A 13654-nucleotide genomic window follows, 5' to 3' on the forward strand; every position below is an offset into this window, starting at 1 on the left:
TCACTATCATGTGATCAGTTAATCATACCTATCTGTGTCAGATCTGATAGCATACAGTTTAACTTTGTCTCTCATTTTCCAACAGTGCTTTCCCACCAAGCTCCAGCAAGAGAATCGCAGATGCAAAGCTTAATAAAGATAATTCTGCTCTGTGGCTCGTTTATCACTGAGGGGAGATTTATGGGAAAGGGGAGAGCGCGTGCTTCAGTTTTCGACACAGGAAGCAAAACACTTCTGTGAGTCTGACTGTAAGAGATAGAGTGTGTATTGCTGGTCCCAGAGGGTGAAGTAGAAATGGCTTTGTCTTTGACAGAAAAGAGCTGTTGAAGCGCCCGAGGCTCCTTCCTTTTCCTGTCTCCCTCTACTGCTCTGCTCTCACTTTCATTCATCTTCTGTCTGTTCAGTGATGTTTCAAGGAAGGAAACAATACTGCTGCAATATGATTATGGAAATTATCAAAACAATAAATGCTTTTCCCCCCACTCCTCCTTGTTTAAAAGTTTTAATCACAATGAAAAGCCTATTGTGTGGCTTTAACTGCACAAATGGTAGAGTGAAAACTAAGAACAAAGTACGTTTGTTGTTTAGGGATGTAGTTCTAGTTTTAAGGAGGTTTTCTGTTGAGATATTGCAAACTAAACAATTCAAAGCAATATCAGAAAAATACAACAGTTTCGGTGTGTGTCTGTGTGTGTTTATTCTACTTGTTTGACTTCAGGTCTCTGAAGACAGACTCTTGAAAGGCGTGGGTTTAAGTGGCTTCTTCTTCTTCCTCTGCTCACACTAACTCTCTCCTTTCATCAAACTCCATTTCCTGTCCTTTCTTGGGCTGTGGGCTTTCTCTACGCCAATGGTGGCGGTAGATTAAAGTGGACAGACTGTATTACACTGAAACTGGTTTACTGATGCAAAGTAGTTAGGAAAAGGGAATAAAAACAACAGGTTGTGATTTGGGAAACACAGCCAGCCAAGGGAGAGAGGAATGGAGAGTTAGTTCAGGTGGGTTTAATGTGGAGGGATGGTACAGATCTGATCAAGAGAATAATTTGACTATGAATGGTTTGACCTACTTGGCAAACAGCAATGGATTTTACTGGGAAGTGTCACTGGTTATGAGGGCTATTTTCCAGCAGGAAGGACCAACTCAACTGGAACAGGTGAGCAAATTCTACTTGAAATGTTGCCTTTCAACTTTGGGAGACAACAGATCCTAAACTTAAGCACAAGGGAGAACACAATAAGCACGCAGCTGGCACACTAAGTATGTTGACTATATGGCAGAGGCCTTATGAGGATGTTGGGAAGTGGTTGTGGTGGCTGAAGAGCAAGGAAACCAAAGACTCTTGTCTAAAGTGGAGACACGGCCTGCCCAACCCAAGCTGGGCCTAGTCACTGAGTTCAGTAACTATAGGTTAGACACAGTATGCTTTATATAAAGTAGCAACTGTTAGCTCGTCATGAAATTCCAGGCACAGCATAGTCACAAAGTCAAACCACAGTCTTCTTTGTCAATGCACCTGCACAGATTTTGCAAAAGATTGCAAAAGAACTTAAATGGTAAAGATATTTCATACACTCAAGCATATAACCCTGATCAACAGTACAGGGACATACTACTCAGTCACTTGGACTGAAGCTGAATAACATTTTACATGCTATGTTAGTAAATTTGAAGACAGCAGATCATTTCTACTACTGTCTGCAATCTCATCTTCAGATGTTCACAGAGGTGCGTTGTGGGGGCACTGCATGCACCTTGTGATTGAAAAACTCAGTTACGTCGCACATAAAGCAACTGCTGAGTGTAATATTTGCAGATGTTTGTGTCATATTTGAGAACAGGTGTGGGCTCCAATATGTTGGAGAAGTTGCCATTAAGAAGGTTTATAGTTTCCTTTCCACATTAGCAAGAAGATGAGGTGGCGTTCTTCTTCTATTACCCTGGAATGCTTATGTGGCATTTTTGGCAATGCTTTTTCATTCATTTGCGTTAGCGTTCGGCTACACAAGTAGTTATTAATGGTATGCAACCTAGACCGACATCGACATGGTTACATGCAGTTTTCTGTAGCCTGTGTGTAAGCCAAGTGCTATCTGGTTGAAAAGTAGGTCCGAACAGGAAACAGAGTGACAAAAGGGTTCGCCACAGTGCACAAAAAATGTACCGAAGAAAAAAACATTCCAGATAAAACAGGAAAAAGCTGAAGAAGTGGCTGCTGTGGATGCTTTAACGCATAGTTTAGGGTGGAGATTCAGTGGTTTTCACCATCACCTCATAGCAAGAAAGTCCAGAGTTTTAATCCACCTGCAGACTGAGTTTGCATGGACACTCTCTGGGTACTGCGACTTCCTCCAACAGTCCAAGACGTCCATGTTAGATTAACTCACAACTCTAAATTGGCATGAATGTGAGAGTGATTTGTCTTCGGTCTCTCCTACAACAGACATCATCCAGCAGATTTCTGATGGAGGTAATGTTCACCCACATAAAAATACCTCCCTCTCGGTTTTAGATTTGGATATTTAGGTAAGTACTTGAGTCATACAGTGAGTAATTACACATATTCAGGTGAATTTTATTGTATTTTTCCTGTTGTTTTGGAGGGTTTCTCATTTGGTAACATGAAAACTAAATATTTTCTTCTTACAACAGAACTGCATTAGTCACTTATGTGTAGTCTCTTTTATATCATCTTTTAATGTATTGTTGTTGGTATAATAATCTAGTGCTTTTGTTGATTCATTACACGGGAACACTGGAAGACGGGGGGAAAAAAAGTCTTCAAGCCTTTTAAAGATTTAAAGAAAACCTGCTGTATAAAAGAAACATTACCAAAACCCAGTGAGAGCGTCAGAAGAACATTCTGGAAGACAGAATCTGCTCGCCAGGCTTCCTCTTCACACCACAAACTCTCTGTATCTCTCACTAATTACTCCAACCCGTCAGCCTCTCCTGGCTGTCGTCATGGCAACCCCAGTGGTTTGGCTCGCTGGTTGAGGGAAGGGGGGGTGCTGTTATCAGGCAAGAAGGTGAGATAAGAGAGTTTATTTCCCATTGAAGCAGATAAAGGAGTGGATGATCTTTGCAAACATTTAAACCACAGGGAGGCTCTAAAGATGTTTAAGGGCTGAGCTGCTCTTTGAACATCAGTGTAGTTGTCTGATTTATTTTTTTTTTTTAATTCATCATTTATATTTGTGTCAAAGATTTAACACTAAGATCTTGATTTTTGTCACTTTAAATCAAATACACCTAATTAAAAGCAAAATGGTTCTTAAAATCTGCTTTTCGTTAAACAAAACTTGAAATTGTAACTTCAAAACAAAATCAGCAAACTTAACTCACTTTTAGGTCTTGGACTCAGAAAATGGTGTTGGATCGATACCGCCCAGTATTGCAAGCGATGTGTAACAGACCACTTAAGCCATTGTTAAAACTGAAAAACACTAATTTCCTAATTTTATTTCATTAGACTTCAAACAAAAGACAAACAAAAGCTTTCAATAAGAACAAATAGGTTAAATTCTTTAAAAATTACTGTCTGCAAACATATTCCATTACATATTGAAAAACAATCGTTTTAACAAATTGCAGTAACAACAATTCTAGACTCGCATCACTGGACAAAGCAACTGAATGAATCAGAGGATAATATCTGGTGACTGGAGGCCAATCAGAAGTGTCCAGCATCTTCAGCGACACCCGCATTCATCCACCACCATGTCCTGGTAATGCTGAAGCACCACATTGTCATTGTTGTCGTAGTAGAGCATGGAGATCGAGGAGAGACGGATGGGGACGCAGCAGGGCTGTGGCGTGTTCTCTGGATCCAAGGAATGCACCAGGGTCTGCAGGATGGCATGGTTGGTGCCGTTCAGGCTCTCACTGAGCGGGAACGGACACTCCCCGTGGCAGTAGTTGGCCATGAAGCCCTGCGGGGCGATGACCCAGTCCTGCCAGCCGACATCTTTAAAATTGATGTAGAGGCGGCGAGCTTTACACACATTGCTGGGTGTCACGGGGATGTGGATGGTGCTTCTCCTCTGTCTGGACCGACACTGATTTGGGTTGAGGGACACAGCCACTAGTGAGGCCTGAACCAACGGGAAGGTGAAGGTTTGTTCCAGCGGGAGGGAGTTACCAGGATAAAACGGAAAGAACTGTTCCGGGTCTGGTCCGAGAGGGAGCAACTCTAAAATTAAGCCGTAGTTAGACCCCGGTTTGCGCCAGCTCTCTGCCACTGCTGTGAGATCCATGGTGATGGAGGTGGATTCGGGCTGCAGCTGGACCGACTGGGACAGCAGGAGTCTGCGGTTCGCCTTAGGATTAGTTCCCTTCAAAGTCGATCGGATCACTTTATAAAGAGAAGCACTGATGGCCTGGGACCCTTGCAGCAGCTGCAAGGGACTGAGGGGCTTCCAGTGGAGCTTGATTTCCAGCTGAGCCAGAGATAGCATCTCCACAGGCTGCAGGATGGACATGTTGAAGAAAAGATGCTTCTCCAGGCAAGCCTGACAGCTGCTGCTCCAGCCAGACACCATCCTGCCTGCAAAACATCCGCCAAGACAGCAAGATTAACAAGGAACTTACAGTTTTTCCAGGAGTCAAGAGAAGAGTATAAGTCAGAGCAAAGAATGTGCATTTTGTTTATGCAACGGAGCTCAGTCTTCGCATCAATAAATTACAGCTTTTGTCTCTTACCAGCATGAAATGCTCGTAATTATTTCACCTTTTGTATCTGAATCAGCTTTAATGAATAAATATGTGCCTAGCTTTGCAGAGACATGGAATATAGCTTGGCTATTGGCTATTAAAAGGCCAGATATGCTTTTTTTAAGGCTTTAATTTAGGGGGGGGGGAGTAAGTTGTAACATTATAAGAATCTGCCATTTTTCCCCCCCTGGACGCCAGAAATTTCTGAAAGCTATTGGCAAACCTGGAAGGAATGTTAGTAAATTACATCAGAGCTAATCAATATTTCCATCTGTTTTTTCATCATTTTTCTTTCAAAATGTATATCTAAATAACGAGTTCGTGCCACCACTGAGTCTTTGGGGTAAACATAACTATCCCTGACACTCACACAAACACTCACTGTTGTGATCTCAGCCATCAGCAGCATTGCATCCTCCTCTGGCTGCATACTGCACACTAACAGGCTGACAGCCATGGACGGTGTTCGATATTAAATCTCGTAATAGGCTTTAAATCAAATACACGTGACAGTCAACACAAAGGTTTCAGACATTTTTCGTAGTGTCAGTGGGCTACATAATAAACTTAAAGGATAGAAACAAAGTATCGATCAACCAATACCAGCGTTCGTATCGATAGGTCTAGTGCTTCAGCATCCTATGTTTTGACTAACATCAGCTTCTCCAAGTAGCTACCTTGGTCTTGGACGTATCTGACGATGTTGCCGCGGACTCCGTACTCGGACACCGTGCATGGCTGGCTCTCCAGGGCCTGGAGCTTCTCGGCCCTCCGAAACATCCTCCAGAGAGCGGACGGGACATGGCGCCGGGGCTGGAGGCTCCCTGCAGGCCTCGGCCTCTCGGAGAGCCCCAGGGACCTCAGGAGGAGCTGCTCCTGTCTGTTGGTGTCCTCCACGGGTGAAAGGGCACACGCTCCGAGAAAACACACCGCCAGCAGCAACACAGGAGTCATGCTCGGACTTTGGGTTGATTTTGGACTCAGCAGCTCCAGAGCCTCTTCACCTGTAACTTTTAGTTTAACCTCACAGAGATCCCGGCGCGCACCTGCGTAATCATGTTAATGAGAAGATAAGCGGGCGAATATAAGCCGGGAGGAGGGCTGAGCTCAGGACAGGTCCCCTGAAATAACAATGAGATTCCTGAATGAAGTCACCAAGCAGTCTGGAAACATCGCACTGTTAACACTGTAAAATCAGCGTTTATTATATCCTCCATCCTGTTTATAGGCTCAGACTCACATTCTCCATGAGTCAAATTCACCAGGTAATTTGACTTACAGGTGATTGTTTTTTAAACACCAATACATGTCGAAGGCAGAAGCTTCCAGAAACATGATCATCTCAAGCGCCTCAAGTCCCCTCTTCTGTCATTGTTGGTCTCTTTTAAAAACCGAGTTTTAAAAATGGAAACGATCTGTGTTTGTTGCTCATTGGTGCTTATTTCATTATTTTTAATGTATACACCTTGGAGAAAAGTCCTGATGTGTGTTTCTTGTTTTATATGATCTGTAAGTCGAACCTCACTGTAAAACGGAGGTCAATATAAGCTCAACAATGAATTCTGGGCCCCCGGGGGACTCTCTTGGAGGATGACCCGGCCACCCTGTGAGAGGTCTTTTACTGCGCCAGTGCGGTGATGTCAAACAGAGGCTTTATCTCAGTGAAAACACTGGTAACACCGGGATGTGTCTGCCAGATAAGAAGGCACAGCAGTAACATGCCAGTTTATTCAACAGCGTTTAAGCTAAAGCACAGTGTGCTCAAAGGGTGGGACTATCGCGCCATCTAGCGCCCGTTGAGGGTATGAACTTCCTATGATCTCTCATGATAATGCGACTTTGACTTCTCGAACTGCTTCATATAAAGACTTCTTACAGACCTGAAGTGATAAAATTGTTCATGAGAAGAAAACATTATATTCCATTTCTCATTTTAAATATATTATGTTCCCTCTGTGAACCCTCAGAGTGGTTCTTCTTATTAATCTGCTATGAAAATAGGAAACAGATGCAGTGATTTTATTGAAATGTACACATACATGAATGGAAATACAGAAATGGAGTTTGTGCATTATAAGGAGCTTGAACATCAATATTTGGTATGATCACCTTTATTCTTAGACTTCCTGTGGTCTCATAGGCCAGTTTTTTTTTAATATTTCTTTAAGCATCTTCAGGAATAGTTCTCCAGGCTTCTTGATGGACATTCAAAGCTTTACTTTAAATGTTGGCTGCCTTTTGTCATATTCTCTGTCAAGATGATTCCACACTGCTTCGGTAATGTTGCAGCTCAGGGATCAGTGACATGCTGAAAACTGAAGCCATTGCCAGTCAGATGGTATTGCATGGTGGATCCAAACCTAATGGTAACTTTGTATTTCTGCATTTGTAATTTCATAAATTTTGACAAGATTTCCAACACCACTGGTGGAAATGCAGCCCCAAACCATGACTGAGCCTCCACCGTGTTTTACATATGGCTGCAGACACTCACAGTTGCACCTCTCTCCTGAACTCCTCTGTACCTATTGTCACTGATTTTCACTCCAGTTCTTGTGTAATTTGGGATACCCCAGCTTTTTCTCCTGTTTCCTAATTCCTAAGGATGTGGCTTTCAGGTCCTATTAATCTGCTGTAGATAGTTTTTTAGGTCTGCCACTCCTTTTGTCCTCCACTTGTCCAATTCCTCATTGACATCAGCTTGTAATAAAAACAGAAAATCCCTTTGGCATTCAAGTGATCAGTGTATTCTCTGTAAACCTTTGGCTCACAATCAGTACTTTTAATATATTTACATTATTAATTGAAAATTTGTCCGGTGTCATGGTGGCGAGAGTAGCAGCATAAACAGGAGCTCCTGCATCGATAGCTAAAATAATCCGCAATTCAAGAATATAATCCATTAAAAGTGACTTTCCCCTCAAGAATAATGAGCGGAGATAAACGTAAGAAGGGACGAACCCCAGGCCGAAGCTTAGAAACGCGACTTGAGAGCAAGACATACGAAACACGCTCCGAGCAGGAGGGCGAGAAGATGGCGGAGGAGGCCTCAACATCAGCGCTAGGCTCCCTCAGACAGGTGGTGAGTGAAGTAGTGGCGGAGGGCATGCAAGACCTTAAGGCAGAGATGAAGAAGGAGCTATCGCTCGTGAGAATAAGTTTGAAAGAGGACATGAAAGCCCAAATGAGCGAGTTAACACACGAGATAAACCAACAGGTTACCGCCGCAGGATCGAGGAGGTGGGGAAACGTCTGGAAGAAATGGAAAGAAACATGGTAGGGAAGGAGAAATGGGACATTGGAGTGAGGGATGCCATTGTTCAGCTGCTGGATAACCAGAGGCAGCTCCAAGAGAAGGTTACGGATTTGGAGGGGCGCTCACGCCGTAATAACATACGGATATATGGCATCCCTGAGAATATAGAAGGCACCTCCATGCTAAGGTATGTGGAAAGCATGATGATATCGGAGTTTGGGGACGGTGTGGACTTGGGCAGCGAGAAGAACCTAGGGATAGAGAGAGCTCACCGGGCGCTGGGAGCGCAGCCGCCGCCGGGGGCACCCCCCCCCCCCCCCCGATCAAAGGTGGTGCGCTTCTTAAAGTTCAATATTAAAGAACAAATCCTACGCGCTGCATGGAAGAAGCCTGTATATATAAAAGAGAAGCGGATTTTCTTTGATCACGACTATGCCGAAAACATACAAATGAAGAGAAAAGAGTATGGCTCGGTTAAAAAAGTACTTAAAGAAAATGCCATCCGGTTCCAGACCCCGCTTGCCAAAATGCGGGTTCATTTTGACTCGGGAATGGTCCTATACAATAGCGCGGAGGAAGCTGCGGCGGATCTAAGAAGACGCGGATACACGGTGGGACCGGTGGCCACAAGAAAACCCAAAGGCATTACGGCGGAGATGATCAGCAGTATGCTACCGACGAGCGTGGTTGGGCCGCGACGTGCCGGGAATACAGCTAATCTACGCGGGAGCGCACGGGAAAAGCTGAAGGTTTTCCAGCGCACGGAGGACGTCGGTATGGAGGAGTAACACCCGCTGTCCGCCCACCCCGTTTCGCTGTTAAGATGAACATGGAACGACAGGTGCACCGGGCTGCTGATATAGGGGTATATGGTTGGATGGCCTCCTCCCCTGGCCGTGATGGAACTTGGGACGTCGATCCCCCTTTGATCATGGAGTGGTGAGGGTCCGATGCAGGTGACTCACATGGTTTTTGTTTTTTAGTTTCCCTTTTTCTTTTAAAATAGGAAACGAGAGGGGCCCCACACTGTGGCATTTCCCCCCAGACTGAGAGGAGAGAAAAAACCTCTCTCATGGAAGACCTGGTTTGTTTGGTTAAGACAAGTTCTGTCTTTGTTCATGTATGTTTATTATATGTTCTGAGGGCTGGGAGTATTGCTATGTTGGTGCAGGAAAATAAGTTGGAAATATATAGAATGTATGCGGTATTATAAGGTACTGTCTTTGAATGTAAATGGTATAAAGAATCCCATTAAGAGGAGTAAGATAGTTTCAAAGCTAAAAAGGGAACAAATTGATATTGCGTTTCTGCAAGAAACACATCTATCAAAGGAGGAACATGAGAAGTGGAAGAGAATGGGATTCAAAAATATTTATTATGCCTCACATAGATCTGGGAAAAAACGAGGAGTGGCCATTCTGATACCGAACAAGGTTGGTTTTGAGTTTACGGGAGAACATAAAGATAACGAGGGAAGATTTGTGTTGGTGAAAGGGAAAATGGAACAGGAAGATGTCACGCTGTGTAATATATATGCACCCCCTGGTAGTAGTACAGGGTTCTTTAAAGAGATATTCAGTCTTATTGCCGCAGAAAGTGTTGGAACATGTATATGTGCGGGAGATTTCAATTTACTTCTCCATCCAAAATGGGATACAACTAGCCGAGACCGGAGGGGAACTAAATTAGAGAAACAAGTAAAAACAATGTTATCTGAGTTGGGGCTTATAGATATATGGAGATATTTACACAAAAATGAACGCAAATTTACATTTTATTCAGCGAGACATGATATGCACTCGAGGATTGATTATTTTTTTACTTTTAGTAAAGATCTCCACAGAGTGAAGGATTGTATAATAGGACAGAGAGATTTATCTGATCATTCAGGATTAACTATGAAGATTGGGTTTAAAGCTAGCCCCAAAAACACCTTATGGAGGCTTAACACAGGTCTGTTAAATTATGACTCGTTTAAAAGAGAAATGGGACAGGAGTTAAAAACATATTTAGAACTGAATGACAATGGAACAGTTAATCCTACAATTTTATGGGATGCGGCTAAGGCATACCTTAGGGGTAAAATTATTGCAAAATGTGCAGTCCTAAAGAAGGTGAGAGCAAAAAAGTTGTCAGATTTGCAGGAAAATTTGGGAAAATTGGAACAACTGCACGCCGTTACAAGGTGCCCCCAGGTATTGGAGCAGATGAGGCCGGTTAAACAGGAGATCCACAAAATTTTAAGTGAGGAAATTGAAAGAAAATTAAAATATAATAGATAACGGTGTTATGAGGCAGGACCCAAAGCCGCTAGGCTATTATCATGGAGACTCAGGAGGCAACAACAGGAGAACACTGTTCATAAAGTTCGAAATTTAAAAACAAATAAGATAACTAATAAACTCGAAGAAATTCAGAGAGCATTTGAAGAATATTACGCTGAGCTATACACACAACCGGATAAAGCAGATGAGCATAAGATTCAGAATTTCTTATCCAGCTTAGATCTACCATTTATAGGTAAGCAGCAGAATGAAAAACTCGTCAGAGAAATATCAGCAGAAGAAATTAACATTGGGATCTCAAAACTCAAGACTTTCAAAGCTCCAGGTTGTGATGGATTCCCACCAGAGTGGTATAGGCAGATGAGGGAACCCTTAATCCCACTATTAAAGGCCTCTTTCAATTACACTCTGAGTGGGGGGCGCTCCCACCATCGTGGCGGGAGGCGTATATCTCTGTCATACCAAAAGCAGGGAAGGATAAAACTGACCCCAGAGGTTATAGACCTATTAGCGTGTTAAATATAGACTATAAATTATTTGCCGCGATTTTGGCTAAGAGGTTAAGTACATTGATGCCCACGCTGATTGAGGAGGATCAAACAGGCTTCATTGGTAACAGACAAACACACGATAATATCAGAAGGGCCATTCATATTATTGACCAGATACTTAAAGGGAAAACTGGAACAGTTCTCATTGGGCTTGATGCAGAAAAGGCATACGATACGGTCGGGTGGGAATTTCTGTTTCATGTGTTGAAGAGATTTGGGCTATGTGACAGGTTTATTCAATGTATAAGAATGATTTATATGTCTCCAACAGCGAGGATCAAAGTTAACGGCAGCCTCTCAAATCGGATAATACTACAACGTGACTGTAGGCAGGGCTGCCCGTTGAGCCCGCTGCTCTTTAACCTTTTCATTGAGCCGTTGGCTCAATGCATCAGGGAAGAGACTCGATTGGAGGGGGTCACAACGGGGAACGTGGAAAATAAAATTTGCTTGTATGCAGACGACGTGCTGGTAGCGCTAGGAAACCCGGAAGAGGGAATCCCTCTGCTTATGGAGATGCTGGAAGAATATGGCCTACTGTCTGGTTATAGACTAAACATTCAAAAAACTCAAATCTTGACATTCTTCTTTAACCCCTCAAGACAATTGGTAGCTAATTATAGATTCGGATGGCATCAATCTCAAATGGAGTACTTGGGGATCCTGCTGACAAAAGACCTTGCATTGTTATATAAAGTTAATTATAATCGGGTGAACAAGAAGATATATGAAGATCTGGAGAGGTGGGGTCTGCTCCACCTCGATCTGGGCAGCAGAGTTAGAGCGATAAAGATAAATATCCTCCCAAAGCTGCTATATTTGTTTGCAGCACTTCCAGTGGAGGTTCCAGCAAAACAATTTAGGGAGTGGGATATGCGTTGCTCAAGATTCATATGGGGAAATAAAAGACCGAGAGTGAGATATGCAACATTGCAGCTGCCTGGTGAGCGGGGGGGCATGGCCCTACCGTGCTTTGAGGATTACTATCTGGCAGCCCAGATCAGACCTCTAGTGTGCTGGTGTAACTCTAAGTATGAGGCAAAATGGAAGGACATTGAGCTTTCCTTGATGGATTTCCCAATACAGTCTGTTCTGGGGTCTCTTGAGAGTTTGCCACAGGCGTATCAGATGCAAAATTTCTGTGTAAGCTTTTCCCTGAAAAAATGGGCAGATGTGATTAAAATTTTTGGTCTTAATAGGGAAATAGGGTTGCTGGGATGGCCAGCGTATCTCCCACGCTTTCTTCCAGCATTGTTAGACCATAAATTTAGGGAGTGGTCCAGGCATGGAATCACTGCAATCTGTAAGATAGTTAAGCATGGGGAGGTGATAAATTTTGAGGACATGTGTCAGATTTACGAGATCGGCAGGGAAGATTTTTATCGTTACCTACAGGTTCGGAGCTTCTTCCGGAAGGAAGTTAGAATGCCTGACGCAGATGCTAGTGGGGTGATCCAAATATTTATGGATGCTTATGGTGAGAACAGTATAAGAGGCACTATAGGCAAAGTGTATAGAAGTTTTATAGCTATGAAAAAGACCTCAACAAGATATGTCAGTCATCGATGGGAAAAAGAAGCAGGTATAACTATCTCAGAGGAAGATTGGTCACAGATGTGGAAGAATGTGTTATCTACCACAAATTCTTTAACATGGCGAGATTTTGGATGGAAGAATTTAATTAGATTCTTCATCACACCAAAGCAGAAATCCAAAATAAGTGGTTCAGGCGCTTCATGCTGGAGGGAGTGCGGGGAGGTCGCTGCAGGTTGCTTCCATGTCTTCTGGTCGTGCCCTAAACTGAAGACCTTTTGGGAGGAGATTAAACAATTGGTGTTGGATGTGCTGGAAGTAACACTGGACTTCTCCTTTAGTACCATGTACCTTGGGAATATCCCTGAGGATATAAATAAAAGAGACTCATACTTACTGAAAATAATTATGGTTGCATGCAAAAAGGCAATTACTAAATGTTGGTTACAGACAAGCCCCCCCACACGGAAGTTGGTCGTAGACATTATTAACACAATTCATCATATGGAACTGATTACCTTCTCACTGCGGCTGCAGAAGGAGAAAGGAGAGAGACTTTGGGAAAGATGGGATCGTTATACGTCTAGAGACTAGAATCTGATACCTCTGTGATGCAGAGGGACAACTGCAAATTTGTTTGAATGGAACATGCACCTGTGTAATATGTAATATATGAAAGTAAAACGAGGCGATGTATATTTCGGACTATGTGAACATATGTGAATGTGTTGGTTTCCCTTGCCCTCTTTAGTTCTGTATGTAAAATAAGATGAAAATCAATAAAGTATTAAAAAATATATATATATTAATTGAAAATTTGGCCATGTTTAAAGTATCCGGCTCAGTGTTTGCAGGCCAGCATTGCGTTGCCCTTAAATAAATGGTTCTCAAACTGCAGAGCAGGACTCAAAGCAGAGGCACGGCTGGTGGGGCATGATTCACCTTCTTACAGCATCTCCTTTTAGAGGTTACACAGCTGATCACCTGTCACTTGAACCCCAGCAACCTCTTCTGTCGCAGAAACCATCTGCATGTCCTCATTTACCCTCTACATCAGGGGTCCCCAACCTTTTTTGCGCCTCGGACTGATTTATTTCCGACAATACTTTCACAGACCGGTCTTTAAGCTGTTGTGGATAAATTCAACAAATAAAACCAGTACCAAAAACAAAGAATAATTATTTATAACACAAGGGAAAAGACCCAGGGAAACAGAGTTAACGCTAAAAACCGATAAAAACCCTGAAAACCATAAATTTCACATCGTAGCCTCAACTCTTGCCAACCGTTACCGGTCCGTGGCCCGGGGACCGCT

General features: G+C 43.1%; 1 protein-coding gene across 1 annotated transcript; it reads right to left on the bottom strand.

Moving 5' to 3' along the window:
* Positions 1-3693: 3693 nt before the first annotated feature.
* On the bottom strand, positions 3694-5668 carry gdf3 (growth differentiation factor 3). The gene is made up of 2 exons (XM_063500148.1): positions 5392-5668; positions 3694-4547 (listed from the first exon to the last, which is right to left on the bottom strand). Exons 1-2 carry the CDS (start codon positions 5666-5668, stop codon positions 3694-3696), a joined length of 1131 nt encoding a protein of 376 aa, XP_063356218.1.
* Positions 5669-13654: the final 7986 nt, after the last annotated feature.

Source organism: Pelmatolapia mariae, linkage group LG16_19 (assembly GCF_036321145.2).
Source record: "Pelmatolapia mariae isolate MD_Pm_ZW linkage group LG16_19, Pm_UMD_F_2, whole genome shotgun sequence".
Taxonomy (NCBI): Eukaryota; Metazoa; Chordata; class Actinopteri; order Cichliformes; family Cichlidae; genus Pelmatolapia; species Pelmatolapia mariae.